The sequence below is a fragment of the Dipodomys spectabilis genome, unplaced genomic scaffold (assembly GCF_019054845.1).
Source record: "Dipodomys spectabilis isolate Male_0828 unplaced genomic scaffold, ASM1905484v1 ptg000289l, whole genome shotgun sequence".
Lineage (NCBI taxonomy): Eukaryota > Metazoa > Chordata > Mammalia > Rodentia > Heteromyidae > Dipodomys > Dipodomys spectabilis.
This window is the reverse complement of record NW_024870966.1, coordinates 2,280,226-2,297,754: the sequence shown is the minus strand read 5'-3', so window position 1 is coordinate 2,297,754 and position 17,529 is coordinate 2,280,226. Positions and strand designations below refer to the sequence as shown.

Genomic DNA, 17,529 nt, shown 5'->3' with positions numbered 1-17,529 from the left:
CTTGGTGGTCTAGCATAGCAGTTTGTAGAAGAAAAGCACTTCATTCTGATGAATGAACCTGGCAGATGTCTCAGGCCTCTGTCTCACTGTACACTGTGCAGGTGTGGCCTAGAGTGTATATAACAGTGAGTGACCTCGGCCCCTGAGCTACAATGCTGCTCTTTTATCAACATGAATGATTCTGGGAACCTTACAATTTCCTTGTCTACGGGTGGGTACGTCAGTGGAGAGAGGAGGCAACCACCGTGACTCCTCATAAAAAACCAACACTGTCATAGTAAAAACAATGTAAAAATCAAAAGTATCAAAAGTATTTCACCCACTGCTCGTAAGACTGAGGGTGTATTAACCTACTTTCTTCTTGCATATCTCAGATCACATCTGTACGTGGAGTTGAGTGCATACTTATTTATTTATATCACAGACATGTAGAGAAATTGGACTGCTATATCCCTACATTTTCCAAAATGACATAATGGGCATCAATGACAGGGTACAACCGTGGCTCTGAGCCATCAGACCCAAATTGCAGTCACAGCCTACTTGAGTGCACACAGACACTTGGGCGGATGGGCACAAGCCACGGAATGCAAACCAGAAGGCTGCATTGCTTAGCATTCAGCCTGCATCACCCAGACAGAAAAACTGTGTGCTAATGAGGGAGAAAGCTGACTGCTATAAAGTTCCACTTTATTGGTTCCCAACATGAGTTGGATAAATGGAGAGCCATGGCTGCTTGAGTATGGAAGGGGAGAAAGGGAGAAGACCAGGAGCCAAGGGTGAAAGGCTGTGTGAAAGGCAGGGCAGGCTCAGATAGAATCCCCTCTGTGGGAAGAGGGTGGTGAGCAGGGAGGAAGTGGTCCCGATCCCTGCATCGGGACTGGGATTAACTGTTGCTGGCCCTTGTCAAGCGCAGTGTATGCGATGGTCAATCACATAGGATGAAAAATCTAACTAAATTCAGCTGAAGATAGGGGAATGTATTGGCTCAAGTGACTGAAAAGTTGAGGTTAGGCCTGGTTTCTCATACAGCTGGATCCAAGACTCAAGTGAGATCATCAGTTCACTCCCTATATATTTTGGCTCTGACTTCCTCCGACTTGGGGGTCGCCCACCAGCGGATGCACTTGTACAGCTAGTAAGAGAGCTGCAGCTTCCCCAGGCTCCCATTCCACCCCCACAGCAACCCCAGCCACTAAGAAGAGCTTCTGTTTACTTGAGTTCCAGCCACTCTTGATAGGTTAGCTGTAGGTCTAGTGGTCCTCTCTTAACCAATCACTGATTGGTTAGGCTAGGTCACATGCTCATTCCTAAAGCTGAAGTAGGGGTCAGTTCTACACTTACTAGTCAGAGAGAGAGATAAGGAGTGGCTCCTCAGCGTAGTTGAATTCTACCAAGGTGAAAAGAGTGCTAAGAGAAAATACAAGCAGTAGCCACGTCAGTGTAATTGATTGCAGAAAGGGACTAGTTAGGGATGTCAAGAGACTGTTAAATATGGGGCTACATGGTGGCTTCATTTTTCACCATCTCAAATCCACACAGCCTGAGGATTCCATGACAGAAGAGGGCTCTGCTCTTTTCAGCCATCATGTTGACCATGACCATTGACAGAGGAGGCATAAAATTATCAAGGACTATTGGAAATGAGTGTGTCCCTCTCAAAAGTCAGTTGTTTTCAAGAGTGATAGTGCTTAAGCCATTTCAATTGCTTAAGCTATTTCAATTGCTTAAGCTATATCAATCGCTTTTGATTATTTTTGGCAGTTTATACGTTTGCATTTTCTTTACTGACTCTTAAGAAGTAAAGCCACTGCTGTGACTATTTAGTAAGTAAGTTTCCAATGTGAAATTATAGACCTTTCTGCTAGTTTTGTTTATATTAGAAGTATCAGGGCCATCAGTTCCAATTTTCCAATTATGTAGATGCTTCTCCCAAGTGTAATATTCCTCTTACTGTTAGACAATTAAAAGAGACTGTTCTGAAAGGCACAGAATGTAGACAAGAGCCTTTTAGCTGGTGAATTCATTGAAGAGATGATGTCTTCTCTCAAGCAAGTCTCTTCATCAGAGGGACTGACTCAACAATTCCCTGTCTGGACGGAAGTCCCTGTTAAGTCAATCCCTTCACTTGACCATTTCAACTGATAGAAGCATCTGGAATGATGCTTACAAAACAAAGACGTCTTGTGATTCCTATCAGCAGACCAGTGTCAAGTAGAAGAGACCAGGCCTGGCTGGTTGGCCATTCGGCTGGCTGCCATTACCAAACTATTTTAACTTCCTCTCCTAACCCTGCCATTCACTCCACAAATGTCTGGATACTGACGTAAGGCTAGACATGAGAAAGAGAAGACATGGAGTCTTTTTTTCTATCAGCTCCTCATATCTGATCTGATTTACAAGCTTTCACACTTACTGTCACCCATGCACCTGTAGCTTGGCCATTTTACAGATGGTAAGACTTCGTTAGGTTCAACATAGCCATCTTGGGCCCCCATTGCTACTGAAGGCTTGGTCTGTCAGCAGGCTGCTACTACAGAATCCATCTCAAAGGGAATGAGAGAACCAAGAAGTCAGCATCCATTCCTGTTTCCCATGACTGCACACACCACAGTCTTCCTGTGAGCCTTTTGAAACCATCGCCCGTCATCTCTCCTAAGGAGTCAAAGGGTAAAGCAGCTAACACCCAACAGGGACCCAGAGTTTTTGCAACCAAAAAGCTCTGTTAAGACACTAGTCATTCTCTAGAATTTGTCCTCCCCCCCCCCCCCCCCGCCCCACCATGCATCAGATAAGCCAATGTTTTTATTTTAAAATCTTTCCCATTCTTCTTTTATCTATCAAATTAGTCAGTAGCTCTTTGGTGAGCTGCATTCCCTATGTTCCAAAACAGGAAGATATGCTTTTGAGCTCTCGAAAGCACATTGTCCTATGCCAAAACTGACCTGTCTTCTCCCTGACATAGGAGTTGGGTTGTAGTTTGGTCTTCTGTGAACCTCAGATCTTTCTCTTCTAAGTATTGAACGACTGTACTCTCAGTCCAACTTCTAACTGGCTAGAAGTGGGCTTTTGCCCACTAGTGATCAAAAGGAGAGAATGAAGAGACTAAAGCCACGAGAGATACATGCCATGGGAGTTCGAGGAGGAAAGAACTTCAGAAGCCATCTGGTTCAAAGATTCCTTGGTGGATATTGTGGTTTGAGTGTGGGCTGAATGTCCCACATTGGTACTGAAGGCTCGATCTGTTTGCAGGCTGCTGTCCTGGGGAGATGGAAGCTAGCTAAAGTCCTCAGGCCTCAAGGATGTGACCTCAGAAGGTGTTGTTTTTGTTCTTGTTGTTGTTGGTTGTGGAACTTGAATTAAGGGCCTGGACACTATCCCGGAGCTTTTCTGTTTAAGGCTAGTGCTATTCCACCTTGAACCACAGCTCCATGCCCAGTTTTCTTATGGCTCATTGGAGATAAAAGTCTTATGAAGTTTCCTGCCTAGGCTGGCTTTGAACGACAATCCTCAGATCTCAGCCTCCTAAATAGGATTATAAACTTGAGCTACCAGCACCCAGCAGAAGGTAGTTTTTGTAAGACTCCTTAATAGTTTTCACAAAAGGATAACAAGTAAGAGTGTGAGTTTGGTCACACACATTTCTCTGTCTTCCTGGTTTTAGATGTGACTTTGCACTCTCATTTTGACCTTTACGAAGAGAGACCCCACCAGAACCAAGCTGACACAGACATCTTGTCCTTTGAACCTCTAGGACTGAGCTAAATAAACCTTTGTTTGTGAGCTGCCTCAGACAACTGCTTGTAATGCAAAGCTGCCTAACACAGTGGGTGATGATTAATAGTTCCTTTCTCCCAGCTTAGTTAGAAACAGCAAATGCAAGAGCATTTCTCAGGTGCCTGTCAGGTGCTACTCATTTTTTTCTAGGTGTTTTACATGCATTGGTTCAGTTCATGTTCATAATTGCCCTGTGGAATAACATCATTACTGCCATTAACAAACTGAAGAAGCTTGCCTAAGGCCCATGGAGCAGCTGAGGTGTAAATCTGTGAGCATCGGTATGTGTCTTTGCTAAAGATCAGAGGAATTCTGAGGCAATTGCTCTTGCCCATTCAGTCTACTTTTCCCTACAACTTGGGATTGATTCCATTACACACACACACACACACACACACACACACACACACACACACACACACACACACACGTATGGAGTAAGAGGCAGTATTCTAAAGAGCATAAGAAGGGCACCTGTGTAATTCCATCCAATCTTATCCCAGCCATCTCAATCCTGGTGAGGTGGGCAAAACATGTCCGGTTGTTGTTGTTGTTTTTAAATCAAATTAAGCTTGACTCTTAGTCCTCAGTCTAACTTCACTGGCCTGGTGAAGAATTCAGACTCCTTGAGGTGAATCTGTATTCAACAACATGGGATAGAAGGGCTCTGGGGTCCCATAGAAGAGGAATACTTGGTGAACCCCATAATTTTTGTTTCTGAATATGTTATTCACTTCCTGAACCCATGGGGAGCTCTAAAGGCAAAGATCCTGCTAAAGGGAGCTCTAAAAGGAAAGATTTCTGTCATCCCTGTTCCCATCTTTGCAGAAGCTACAACCCCTCCATCCCCCTCTTCTCTGGACAGATCACAGAGACAAACCTCTTCCCCTGCAGAAACGGTGGAAGTTTCCTCTCCAGTTCCCACCATGCCCAGAGTACAGCCACCTGCTTCTTTGATCAACCTCTCCTTGGTGCCTAAACATCCAGCATTGTCCCCTGCACACCCTTAGGCCATTAACAAAGCTGGCTTCTGCCTCCCCCGCCACCCTCCCCCCACCACCACCCCAGGCCAGGGCTCAGAAGCACAGGCCCTGAAGTTGGGGAGACCAGAGAACAGCCCAGCCAAGCTAACCAAGCTTTTGGATCCTCCCTCAGCAACAAGGTCAGAACCCAACTAATATTTCAATAACTTACCTCGCCCTCCCCCATCAGCTAACGAGTGCTCAACACAAGTTCCTCATCTTTTAGGAAATGAAGACCCCAGTGGGAAGGTAATTATACAACTTTCAAAGGCTTTTCTTACTGAAACGACAGCGTGAGAGATTCCTCCTTCCACTTTCATGATAATGAGATGACATAGCCTGCTCCAAGAGACGTTTCTCCCTCCCAGGAGTTCCTTGTTCCACAGAAGAGCTCAGCGTTCAGTGTGCTGGTGGCTGATGAAGTCCTAGGGCAGCTCACTCAACTCGGCATCCTTCATACCACCCACACCCACACACTCACAGCTGACAGAGAGACACATGACACGCAGGCTAACAGGGAGAACGGAGCAGAGGAGACAGTCACACAGCACACACAGCAATTGAACTTCCTGAAGCGTTCTCCGGAGAACACGCCTTCCGGATCCTTCAACAAGGAAAGGACAGTCTATTTTGTTTTCAGATTCTATTGTACACAAGAAGGCCCACCGGAAACACTGCCAGGATTCCTGGAATGGAGAGTTCTATTGCTTTTAAATGTTGCCTTGCCTAGGTAACCTCAACCTGGTGAGCCCACCTTGAGTAGGAGAACAGCAATACCGAAGGAGGTGCCCATTCATAATGGCAGCCATACGCTGCTGCGCGTCTGGCCACTGGGCTGTGATGACACAGAGGGGGATTCCTGCTCCCCAGAGGCTGGTTCCCTAGAGAAGGGAGAAAGGGTGTAAGGGCAGGGAAAAAATTCAGAATTTTCCCTTATTGTCATGGTGGTCAAGGTGCCCATAGGGCTGGATCTTCCTGGGTCTGTTTCCTCAGCATGCCCTTTTCCTTCTGAGTATAACTGTGTCCAAATTTCTTCTGACAGTGCAGGGACTCCTGCACTTGGGAGGACAGTCCAACCTCATGACCCCACATGACCTTCGTTAAGGCCATCTCCTACTTGCGTCACATTGTACTGGAGATGAGAATCTCAAGACATGAGGCAGGAAGAGGAGGGACTCAACCCATGCAAATTACATAAGGTCCTGCCATGCAAGTTAATCAGGAAATCCAGGTGACAATCAGGGTGGCGGGGGAGGGTGTTTATGGGGAGGGGAGGGTGGCATCTGCATGGCAAGGCAGCTCTGCAGCTCCCATGCTCCTGCCTGGGATATGGGCCCAGCTTTGCTGTCCCAAACTACTTTTGGGCCTCCAAACCTGGCCCTCTCCCTCCCTTGTCCCCTGGCACTGAGCTCTACGGTTCCTCTGGGCATGAGGACTATCCTCCACAGTGAGGCTTTTCAAGTGCCTCACGTTCACTTTTAAAGCTGCTTGCTGCTAGGGCAGCTGTTGTAACTTTCAGAAACCAATGGCTTGGTTGGAAGCTTTGGGCTTCACTAAAGCGTGGCCATCAAAAGTATCTGATGGAGCTGGGTGCTGGTGGTTCATGCCTGTCATCCTAGCTACTCAGGAGGCTGAGATCTGAGGGCTGCAGTTCAAACCCAGCCTGGGCAGAGAGGTCCCTGTGAAACTCTTATCTCCAATAAACTCCTCAAAAAAAGCCAGAAGTGGCGCTGTGGCTCAAGTGGTAGAGAGCTACCTTTGAGTACAAAGAGGCTCAGGGACAGCATCCAGGCCCTGAGTTCAAGCCCCAGGACCATTCCTCCCCCCCCCCAAAAAAAATCTCATGGATGCTGGATGTTAATGGCTCATGCCTATAATCCTCACTACTTAGGAGGGTGAGATCCTGAGAATCGCAACTTGAAGCCAGCCCAGATAGACAAGTCCATAAGGCTTTTAGCTCCAATTAACCAGCAAAGAGCCAGAAGTGAAGATGTGGCTTAGGTGGTAGAGTACCAGCCTTGAGTGAAAAAGGCAGGCAAAAGCTTGAGGCCCTGCATTCAAGCCTTTGTACCAGCGATCACACACAGACCTGATGGTGTCACCTGGCAGGTGGTTCTACTAGGTGCTCAGCTGACAATTTACACAGATGCCTGTATCTTTCAAAGTGTAGTCTGCTGGGCTGGCTGTGAGAAAGTGATGCTCTCCGGACATCAAAGATGCATCCTCTGGCAGCCTGAGCCAGGCCCAGGGTTTAGAGAGCCGCTTGGCACATCTGATCAGAACTGAGTAAAGGGAATACCATCATCTTTGGGAGAACAAGCTGCCAAGGAGCTCTGTACTGAGACAGAAAAAGATCAACTCTGACTGGTCACACTTGACCAGGCAAAGACCTGAGCCCCACCTACCACCTGTTCTTTCTGCTTATATCCCTTCTCCTCAGACACTACCATGGAGGGTGTTCGCCTGCAATGGGATTCTGCTCCTACCAAGACATCTTCGAGCAGAGTTCTGCAAGGCTCAGATCCCAAAGGGGGAAAACTCTTACCTCTACCTCTTACCTAGTGGTCACCCAGCAACTCCCTTTCAGTAGGCCCATGGCACCCATTTCCTGGCCCATAAAATTATTCACCCCACTCCTAAGAGCTATAGAATTCTCAGTAAAGACTGGGCTACATACAGAATTTGCACACCAAATCTAGACCAGAAAAATGTAAGGATTCTGCACCCAAGAGTCAAGAGACAACTGTGGAAGATACACACCCCCACCCCCACCCGCCCAACACTGTGTGTCTTTAACTCATTAAGGTCTGTGCTCAAATCCTTAGAAGTCAGTGAACCATAGAGCCCGGACTCACAAGCTGCAGTTCTGTGCATGAAAGCCCTCAGAGAGACGCACTAGGTAAAGGCAACAGCTTACACGGGAGCCCTGGCTTCCAAGCCGCTCAGGCCTGATACCCTAAGACAGAACTGGCGGAGAAACAAGCCCAGTGTCCAGGTGGAAGGTTTTATTATGTTTCACAACCATGAAAAGAGAGGGAGGCGGTGGCTACAGCAGATATTTCAGATGGAGGAATTGGCCCAGCTCTGCCCACCCCACCCCGACAGCCTCCTTCCCCGTATCTATCTCTCAAGAGATCCATCCTGGTGTCCTAACCCTGCAAATTCAAAAATGCTGAAAGGAGATAGGAAGAGTGGGAGGAACACCATTGGCACAATGGAAGCAGTAGATGGGAGGACAGGGCTTTGAGGAACGGATGAGAAACGCGTTACAGAAAACCTTTTCCACTGAGGATGGCGTTGGGTGGAACAGGGTCCAGCCTCCTTAGACACACATCATACGGGGCCCTCTGTGACCCCCTCGAGAGGCACGCTGGGCACACTGTCAGCCGTGGGCCTCTCCTCCTTCTTCAGCGAGGTGGGGACTCGGAGACTAACGTAGGACTTATGACATGCCATGTTGGCCAGAGGAGGGTAGTGCTGTCGGTAGCAAATGTAGGCAAAAATGAGGCCAATCACTCCACCGACGAAAGAATCTAGGCAGGAGAGACAGAGAGGAAACAGGAAATGCATTACTTTTGCTTTAGGTACTGCCAGTGCCAGTCCCTAGAATGCACTTCCCCACCTGCTCCAGCAACCAATTTGTCTTTGAGCCCCCGGAAGACCAAAAGAAAGGACTGCTCAAGGTGCAAATAAATACCCGTGGCCTCTGCTGTCATCATTTCTACACTTCTTACCTGCCTTTGCATTACTTCTTTAACTCACACAAGCAGTGCCTGAGCTCATGCTTATATTCCTGGTTTCTGGAAGATTCCCAACCACCTCTGTGAGTTATAGAGCTAAAATTGTTTTTGCAGAGAGACAAGTCTCACCGGAGACCCACAATCCCGTTGGTGTGGCATAAAAACCCTACGGGGGCAGGCCTCTGCCTGGAGGAAAATGGTTTCCCAGAGATGAAATGAACTCGAGTCACAAAGTGAATAAAACATTTCACCATACGCCAGGGTTGGCAAACTCAGCCGGCCTCTGCTGGAAGGGCCTCAGTCCCATGGATGTGCTGCAGATCTCACCACATCAAGGAGAAGATGGGGAAGATGAGGCAGGAGGGCCTGCCTGCACATAAGATAAGACCCTCCACCGAGGGGCGACCCCAAGCCAGTGTCCAGTCAGAGAACCTCCATGGAAATGGTCCATGCCAAGGGACCCCACTCAATGTGTGCATGCATAATCTAACCCCCTCGATGTTCTTGTCAAAACACTCTAGCACCGTGGAGTGCTTCTCCTAACCAAAAGAAATTCGGACTGCTTAAGATGGCTGCCATGCTGTCATTCTCTGTTTTCACTTACACGTTTCTTACATCATTGAATAATGAAAACTTCCTATGCACAGGTAACATCAACCCCATTTTTCCCTGAAAAACTGAGCTTGATCCCTGGTGTGTTGAGTCTGCAGCTCATGCCAGTCCAAGGTACTAGGCTAGGCCCCAATGGGTCCATTCCAGGCAGGATTCACGGTGGCCCAGCCTTCAGAACACAGCGGGCCCAGGGCTGAGGGAATGTCCACCTGGGCTCAGGTGAGAGGCCACAGGTTTCCCCAAGGATCAGGGCTCAGGGAGGTAAGTTCCCAACCCTTCCCTGGAAGCCATATGCTGAAGAAAGACCTCAGTTAAAGGCTCTCAGTCTCCTGCAGAAGGAATTTTGAGTAACTTGTCAAACTGATATATCTTTCCAGAAAAAAACAAATTGCTCAGCATATAGATATTTGCATCAAACTTACAAGTCTTCTTTTGACCTTAAAGGTATCTAGACTCTAGCACTATCAACATAATTTTTGAGGATTGGAGAAGATATTATGTGTCCTTATCTTTCATAGGAATGCTTCTACTTCTAGCATTTCCAGGAAGCTAACAGAAAAACAAAGCATGCCAGAATGCATAGCTTTAAGGTCTTTTAAATAAATGCAGGGCTTTAGTTCACACAATCTTCTTGATCTACATAGTAAAATAGATAAAAAGTAAAACAAATAATAACAATAATAATAATAGTAGGTACTAGGATTTAAGCCCAGGGCCTTGGGCTTGCTAGGCAGACTCTAGCAATAGAGCCACACTCCTACCCCTTTTTGCTTTCACTATGCTTTGAATAAGGTCTGTCATTTATACTTGGGCTGACCTGGACTGTGATCCTCCTGCTTATATTTCCTGTGTACCACAGATGACAGACATGCACCACTTCACCCATCTTTTCATTAGCTGAGATAAGGTTTTATAAGCTTTTTGCCTTGGCTGGCCTCAAAGTGTGATCTTCCCTATCTCTGCCTTTCAACTAGGAAGAATTTCAGGCATGAGCCACCATGCCTAGCTAGTATTATTTTACTTCTAAAGCTCATGCTCTACAGTATGCCCAAATAAGTCTCTAACACTGTTATTCTAACTTGTCCCTCTTCCATCCCACTCCAGCATTGTGTGGGGGGAGATATTAGATCCTTCCCTATCCTCAGCCCTATATAGAACTCAGCTATCATGAGTTCCAACCTCTTCAGCATGGCCATAATTTCACAGTACTTTAAATAAGCTTCTAATGAACTTAAGGGGAAAAAACCCCCACATTTATTGCCCAAGAACTTCACTACAAATTCTTGAGCTGGGCCATAAGGCACAGCCAACATGATTAAAGGATGCAGCTGTTCCCACAAAGAATCTCTTCACGTAATCTATAGTCAACAGCCCATAAAATGTGCCAGAGATTGTTCTAGTTCAAGGTCATAAATTTATCCTATGATATTGCTCTATTATTTTGTCTAGCTTCAGGAAAATAGCCCATGGGTGGGGGAGGGCTGTATTCTTATTAGCATCTAAAATGACCCACATCATTTGCGTTTGAGCCAATGACGATCAAACGGACCAAAGAACAGAACCTGAAAGGAACACCACTGCGCGTTTCTGTGGCTCAGCATTTCATGAGGTGGCTCATTGACCAAAGACATCAAACCATTCCTGGCATCTGTTTCTTGGGTTTACTGATGCAGCAGTGTGTCAGGAAGTATCAATTCCTGCCAATGATGTTTTCCTACTCTATGGAAGGGAGGAAGCATGGCACCTGGGAGCATGGGAGGTACGGGAAGCACCCAGGGCAGTGCAGGGCCTTATCTAGGTCACCTGCCAGCAAAACCAATCAGGATGGTTACTATAAAGGTGGCAGATAACATCCACAAATGGGAGTCCATCAAGAGCCTCAAGCAGACTACAGGTCTTTCAATGAGCTCACATTCCCACCCTGAGGACAGAAAGGCAGGCAGGGGACAAGCATGCCTTTATAGGAGAAAAAGCCACGTGGGATTAACTTTACCCCAAAATTGGTGGCAAGTGACAGAAAGGCACAGAAAAGAAATCAACAGATCTCACCGTCTCTGGAATATAAAATGCTGCCTTACTGAGCACTGATGTCATTCTTCCATTCTGCACCTGTGTCCAGTGTCAGGCTTGAGGGCCCGTCCCAGGGCATACAGCTCAACCAACAACAAACACGTGGTTCTATCATCCCAGAGTTTATAATCCAAAGGGGCAAATCAGACACTAAGTAACAAGAGCTCAGCTTTGAGTTGCAGCTGTGACGCATATATGAAACTTGCTGTCTTTGGTGGGCTGGCCGGCACAGCGGCCAGGGCTGGACTGCATTATGGGTTCTGTTGACAGCCTGGCCTGTGGGCTAAGACCTGAATAATGAGCAAGCAGTTCCCAGGGCACGTAGTGGCAAGAAAGCACCTGTTGTTTCCCAGGCAGAGAGGGAAGAGTATGCATGAGGCTACCAAGAAAGGAAGGAAAAGAGTCAGCAAATAGGAAAAACTGAAGGTTGCCCTATCTTTTAACATGGGGGCTGTAGGACTGTGGGACACATGGTGACCCCATGTGCTGTATGGGATGGAAAAGAACATAGCCCATGAATCTACCAACCTGATGTACCCCAAACCTGATGCTCTGTGCCACACCCCAATTCCTTCCTTTCCTTCCTTCCTTCCTTCCTTTTTTCCTTCCTTCCTTCTTTTTTTCCTTTCTTCTTTCTTTCTTTTGTGCTGGTCCTGGGGCTTGACTGACCCCAGGGCCTGGGTGCTGTCCCTAAGCTTCTTGTTCAAGGCAAGTGCTCTACTTGAGCTACAGCTTCACTTCTGGCTTTTCATTTTTTGGTAGTTAATTGGGGATAAGAGTCTCATGGGTTTCCTGCCTGGGCTGGCTGCAAACTGTGAACCTTGGATCTCAGCCTCCTGAGTCACTAGAATTACAGGCCTGAGCCACCAGTGCTGAGCCTCATCCTATCTATCCGAATCTGTCTCCCAGCTAAGTGTACTGTTAGGGCCCTTTACAGCCTCGTTCATGCTCATTTTCCCAGAGCTTAGCAGTGATTTGGTAAATGGTAGTAAACTGAGATGCTGAGCTGAATGAACAACATCTGCAAGATGCACTATGGAATCACCACCAGCAGCCACGAAAGACCACATATTGCATGGTTCACAATACATGCAATGTCCTGAGAGGCAAACCTACAGAGACAGAAAGTAGGCTAGTGGCTGTCAGCAGCTGGGGTGGGAGGGGCAGTGAGGAAGGACAGCTATTGTACTTGGAATACATTAGGGGTATAAACACGCTGTGGAATCAGATGGTGGAGATGGATTCAAAACAACCATGAATATGTTCTTAAAAATCTATTGAAGGAGTTTTAAACTCCCATTTCCTGCATGGAGAGTAGGAAATGTTTCTCTTTTTCTATTTGTCCTTACTTTAACTCCATTTTACACAAATAAATCCTTGCTAAAACTTACAAAAACAATCAAACTCTGTGTGTGTGTGTGTGTGTGTGTGTGTGTGTGTGTGTGTGTGTGCGCGCATGCGCGTGTTCGTGCCTGTACTGGGGGCTTGAACTCAGGACCTGGTCACTGTCCCTTAGCCTCTTCACTCAATCCTGGCACCCTACTATCTGGCTCCACTTTCTGGCTTCTTACTGGCTAAGTGGAGATGAGAGTTTCATTGACTTCCCTGTCTGGGTAGGCTTCAAACTTTGATCCTTAGATCTCAGCCTCCTGAGTAGCCAGGATTATAGGATTGGGCCGGAACTATAAATTTTAAAAGGGAGACATTTATGGTGGTAAAATATATTTCTATATAACTGTCCTACTGTCTATCCTTCCTTCCTTCCTCCCTTCCTTCCTTCCTTCCATTCTTTCCTTCCTTCCTTCCATCCTTTCTTCCTTCCCTTTTTTTCATTTCTTTCTTTGTGACTCATACCACATGGATTCCACTGGTACTGGAAACAATGATTCTAACCTAGGTACCTATAATCGCTAATTACACAACAGGCCCAAGCTCACCCCTTCTGTTTAGTTAAAGGACCTTGCAGGTTTGGCATAGGAGGCTAGGCTCACCTGCTCTGGCAGCTACAAGCACAAGGGCCTCTGAAGCGGTGTTGTCAAATCTCTGGCAGAAGCACATAACCTGGCGGTCACCATGGCAACATCCAGCATCACTCCACTGGCTTAGCTTGGAACCTTGCATGCCTTGGGCTTCGTGAACCAAGATACCACAGCAAAATTCAGCTCTGGATAACACAACCACTCCTTGTAATTTTTTTTGTTCTTTTAATTTTTTTATACTACTAGTGAAGCTTCCAGCTTGTGTCACTAAGGAACTCACATAGCACAGAAGATGCACAGAAGCTACTTAGCACCCCACGGGCTGGTGGGTAGCAGTCCGTGGCTGTCTTTTTTCATAAGACAGCCAGGCACATGGGCACAAGAAAGAGCAAATGAATGTTCAAAGTATAATTTTTAAGAAATTTATTTTTAACAAGATAATCTGCAGGGAATGTGTCTTATAACATTAAACTAGCTAGTTGTATGTTCCTGGAAGACGCTAAGGCACAGGGGTTGACTGCCATTTCCCCGAGGTATCTTTCCTTTCCAAGATGCTAGTCAAAACAAGGGAGCAATGGAAGTGGGTCAGGTGGAACAACATGGTATGCTCAGATGAGGCCACAAGGTCACTAGGAGCTAGACAGTCTGCCCAGGGCACCTGTAAGGACGCTAAGCCCCGCCATTCTTGGGGCTTTGACCATAGAAGACGAATCAAGCCAGCAAGCTAAAGATGCAGCTGCATCTGTGGTCTGATTCATAGAAAGCTCTCCTGAGAAGTGCGTGGTGCAACGGGAAGAATGTGGCAGGTGAGATCAGGTGCTATTGACCCAGCCTGCGGCCAGTGGATCCAACAGAAAGATTCCTGTCCAGCATGTGCCACTGGAGTCTTCAATCTGTCTGTCTGTCTGCCTGCCTGTCTGTCTGTCTGTCTCTCTTTCTCTTTCTCCCTCTTCTTCCTCTCTTCCTCTTCCTCCTCCTCCTCCATTCTCTCTTCCTTTTCCAGTCTCTCAATAACCTATTATCACTGCCCTACCACAGCTAGACAATGGACAGTACATCAGTATTAAGAAAAAATGATGTCTGGTAAGAAAGGAGTATGATTAATGGCTTAAGCCAGATGTGGTGGTATATGCCTGTAGTAGTATGATGGAGGAGGACAGATCACAAATTCAAAATCAGCCTAGGCTACAGAGTAAGACCCAATATCCACAACAAAAACAGATGAAAGGCTGGGTACTGGTGGCTCATGCTTGTAGTCTCAGGAGGCTGAGATCTAAGAATCACAGTTCAAAGCCAGCCTAGGCAGTAAAGTCCTTGAGACTCTTATCTCCAATTAACCACCAGAAAACTGGAAGTGGCACTGTGGCTCAAAGTGGTAGAACACCAGCCTTGAGCAAAAGAGCTCAGGGACAACAAAGCTCCATGGCCACCACCACCACCAACAAAACAGACAAAAGGAAGGTGACTAAGTCAAAATCACTCATACCTTTATTGAGCAGTGTTAGAGCGGGAACATGTCCTTTGAGAAGGTATGTTAAGTCCTAATCTCCTGTCACTCAGAATGTGTCCTAGGAAAATGGGGTCTAGGAAATGGAGTCTTTATAGATGTACTATGTCAGAAGGAGGCTGTGGGGCTGGACGCTGGCAAACAATCTTTAAAGAAGGGACGAAATGTGGAGACAGGGCAGACACATGGAGAGAACATGGCACAAAGGGGTGGGTGGGCAGGGAGACAGCCTTGTGCAGGACAGAGGGAAGTTGGTATACTTCCAGGAGCCAAGAAACATCTGGGGTGCCAGGACAGGCAAAGAAAGGCCTTCCCTGACAGGCTTCACAGGGAGAGCAGCCCGGCTGACGCCTTGAGTTTAGACTTGCAGCCCCTGGAGCTGTCAGACAATGCATTTCTCTCGTTTGTAGCCACCTAGTTTTTTTGTTTATTTGTTTTGTTTTGCCAGTCGTGGGGTTTGAACTCAGGGCCTGGCCACTTCTTTCGCTCAAGGCTATTATTCTACCTTGAGCCACAGTGCCACTTCCAGCTTTTTCTGTTTATGTGATACTGAGGAATCAAATCCAGGACTTCATGCATGCTAGTCCAACACTCTACCACTAAGCACCTTCTCAGCCATCAGCCACCTAGTTTTAAGTACTACCTTATGGTAGTCATAGGAAACTAGGAACGGTCCTGACCTGGGCCCTGCCAACAATGAGACCTGAACATATCTGTGACTATATTCCAGGACAGAAGCCCAGTGTGAATGTGCATACTATCTGTAGCCACTTTCATATACTACAGTCACCACTGAAATCCTAGGGCCACAGAGAACCTAAGACACTTACAAAGTCTGCTAGTGGATGGGGCAGGCCCTCAGCAACGAAGTTAGAAGGTAGACAATGAGCAACAGGAGGGAGAGAGGGTGTGAGGGATGGGTGGCCATTTAAGTGAAGTGGTAGTCACAGATGGAGATGACTCACAAACCAAGATTAGGGAAGGAAAGGGAATAAGCCATGCCCACATGGGAGAGAAGAGCATTCTGGGTACCAGGAGGATAAGGTGCAAAGACCCCAGGGTGGGATGGGCTTGGCCTGTTCAAGGAACATGCCTACCTATGCAGGCATCCGTGCAAGGGACAGGACCTCGCAGGCCACTGCAGGTCAGCTCTAAAGGCTTCCTCTGGCTGCAGGGAGGAGGGCAACAAGGAAGAAGAAGACAGACTGGCAGGCATCTGCAGTACTTCAGGCAAGGCGCGAGGCTCACAGGACCAGGGTAGAGAGAGGAGGGTGAATTACGGAAGTGTGTTGTACACGAAAAACCACAAGATGCTGAGAAGAGAATGCCCTCCTCTATGTGGAACCAAGCGATCTGCTACCCAAAGTCCAGGTTGGGCAAGATTCTCTTGTGTTCCATGTGTGTGCAAAAGATGACAGAGAGACAGAGAGCTGAGACAGAGGGGAAGGGAAAGGAGAACTGCGACACGCCGAATGCCATCACGTCTGATGAAAGAGCCTTCCCAGAGGACACAGCCTCTGCTGGGTATTGTGAAGCTCACAATCTTTTCTTTTTGAGGATGGGGGAAGGAGTATGGTCTTGAACTCAGGGCCTCATACCTGCTAAGCAAGGAATCTACCATCGAAGCCATACATCCCCATTCTCTTGCATTTATTTTTATTTTAAAGCTAGGATCTCCTCCTTTTGCCCAGGCCAGCCTTATACTGGGAGCCTCCAACTGTTGCCTCCTGACTGGCTGGAACCACATGTGTGCACCACTATGCCCAGCCATGAAAACCTTCTGGGGCACACACTTCAGTGCAAGACATTGTCCAGCCTCCCCAAACACCCACACTTCCAAGACTAATGCTCTCCTAAAGTCTGTGACTGGTATGTGCGTTTCTTCCTGTTCAGTCCTCAACGCCCAGTCAGGGAAGCGAGCAGAAGACAATGACAGCCATCCTGAAAGCCCTCATGTGCGACAGCTGTGTTTGTGAGGGACACAGATGCTTTCCGGCCTTTGCCTTGGTGGGAATGAATGCTTTCTTCCCTGAGACCCATTTTCCTGTGCTGCATCTAGAGGTAGATGTTCTTCCTGATCAATCAACTCCAGGTGTCCCAAGCTGCCTGAGCTGACCAGTGATTCAAGAAACTAGTGTTGGTTGAAAGATTACTACCAAGTTTCACAATCCATGAGAGAGGACTGGATCTGGATGTGGGGGACCCAGCCTGTGGGGGGGGCTCACTATGCCCTATGGTGGGCGTTCCCAGCTGGGACTCCCCACTTTGGCTGAAAACCGTAACCACGCTAAGTGCCAGGAGAGGCAGACACTGGTTTCTGGATGTGCTCTGTTCTTTTTTGCATTTATATTCTCTAGCATGCTTGCGTTGTAGCAAAAAACAAACAAACCAACAAACCTAGAGTTAATCACAAAGGCAAGCTGTGCTGCGAGGCTCAGGGCTTTGCGTGAGGATCATGGATGAAATTCTCCAGCTTCCTGGTGAACTGAAAGCCAGCATGGCACAATGACACAGGAGTATCAGCCGCAGGAGAACTGATCTAGATTGGCTCTATATGGGGTTTTTTTTGGGGGGGAGGGCAGAGCTTCACAAAATATCTCATATGCCCCTCTCTACTATAGTTACCTGCATAAAATAACACACTGGTGTACCTGGAGTAGACTGGGAAGGCAGAAAGAACAGAAAACATGACCATCAGGGCCGGCCTTCTGAGAATATGGGCTATTTGCTGAGTGTGACTATGTAGTCCAATGACTATTTTCATGTTTGGCACTGTGGCTTAAATCCATTGAAATGCAGTCACAAAATCACATAATATTAAT

The 17,529-nt window shown here is 47.2% G+C and overlaps 1 protein-coding gene across 1 annotated transcript in view; it reads right to left on the bottom strand.

Annotated features, from left to right (window-relative positions):
* Window positions 1-7,844: 7,844 nt before the first annotated feature.
* The window catches only part of Plpp4 (phospholipid phosphatase 4), a 104,472-nt gene continuing 94,787 nt past the window's right edge, over window positions 7,845-17,529 (bottom strand). Inside the window, exon 7 of the mRNA XM_042701378.1 lies at window positions 7,845-8,332. Within this exon, the coding sequence (XP_042557312.1) occupies window positions 8,133-8,332 (200 nt within the window). The 3' untranslated portion in view covers window positions 7,845-8,132. The remainder of the gene's footprint in view (window positions 8,333-17,529) is intronic.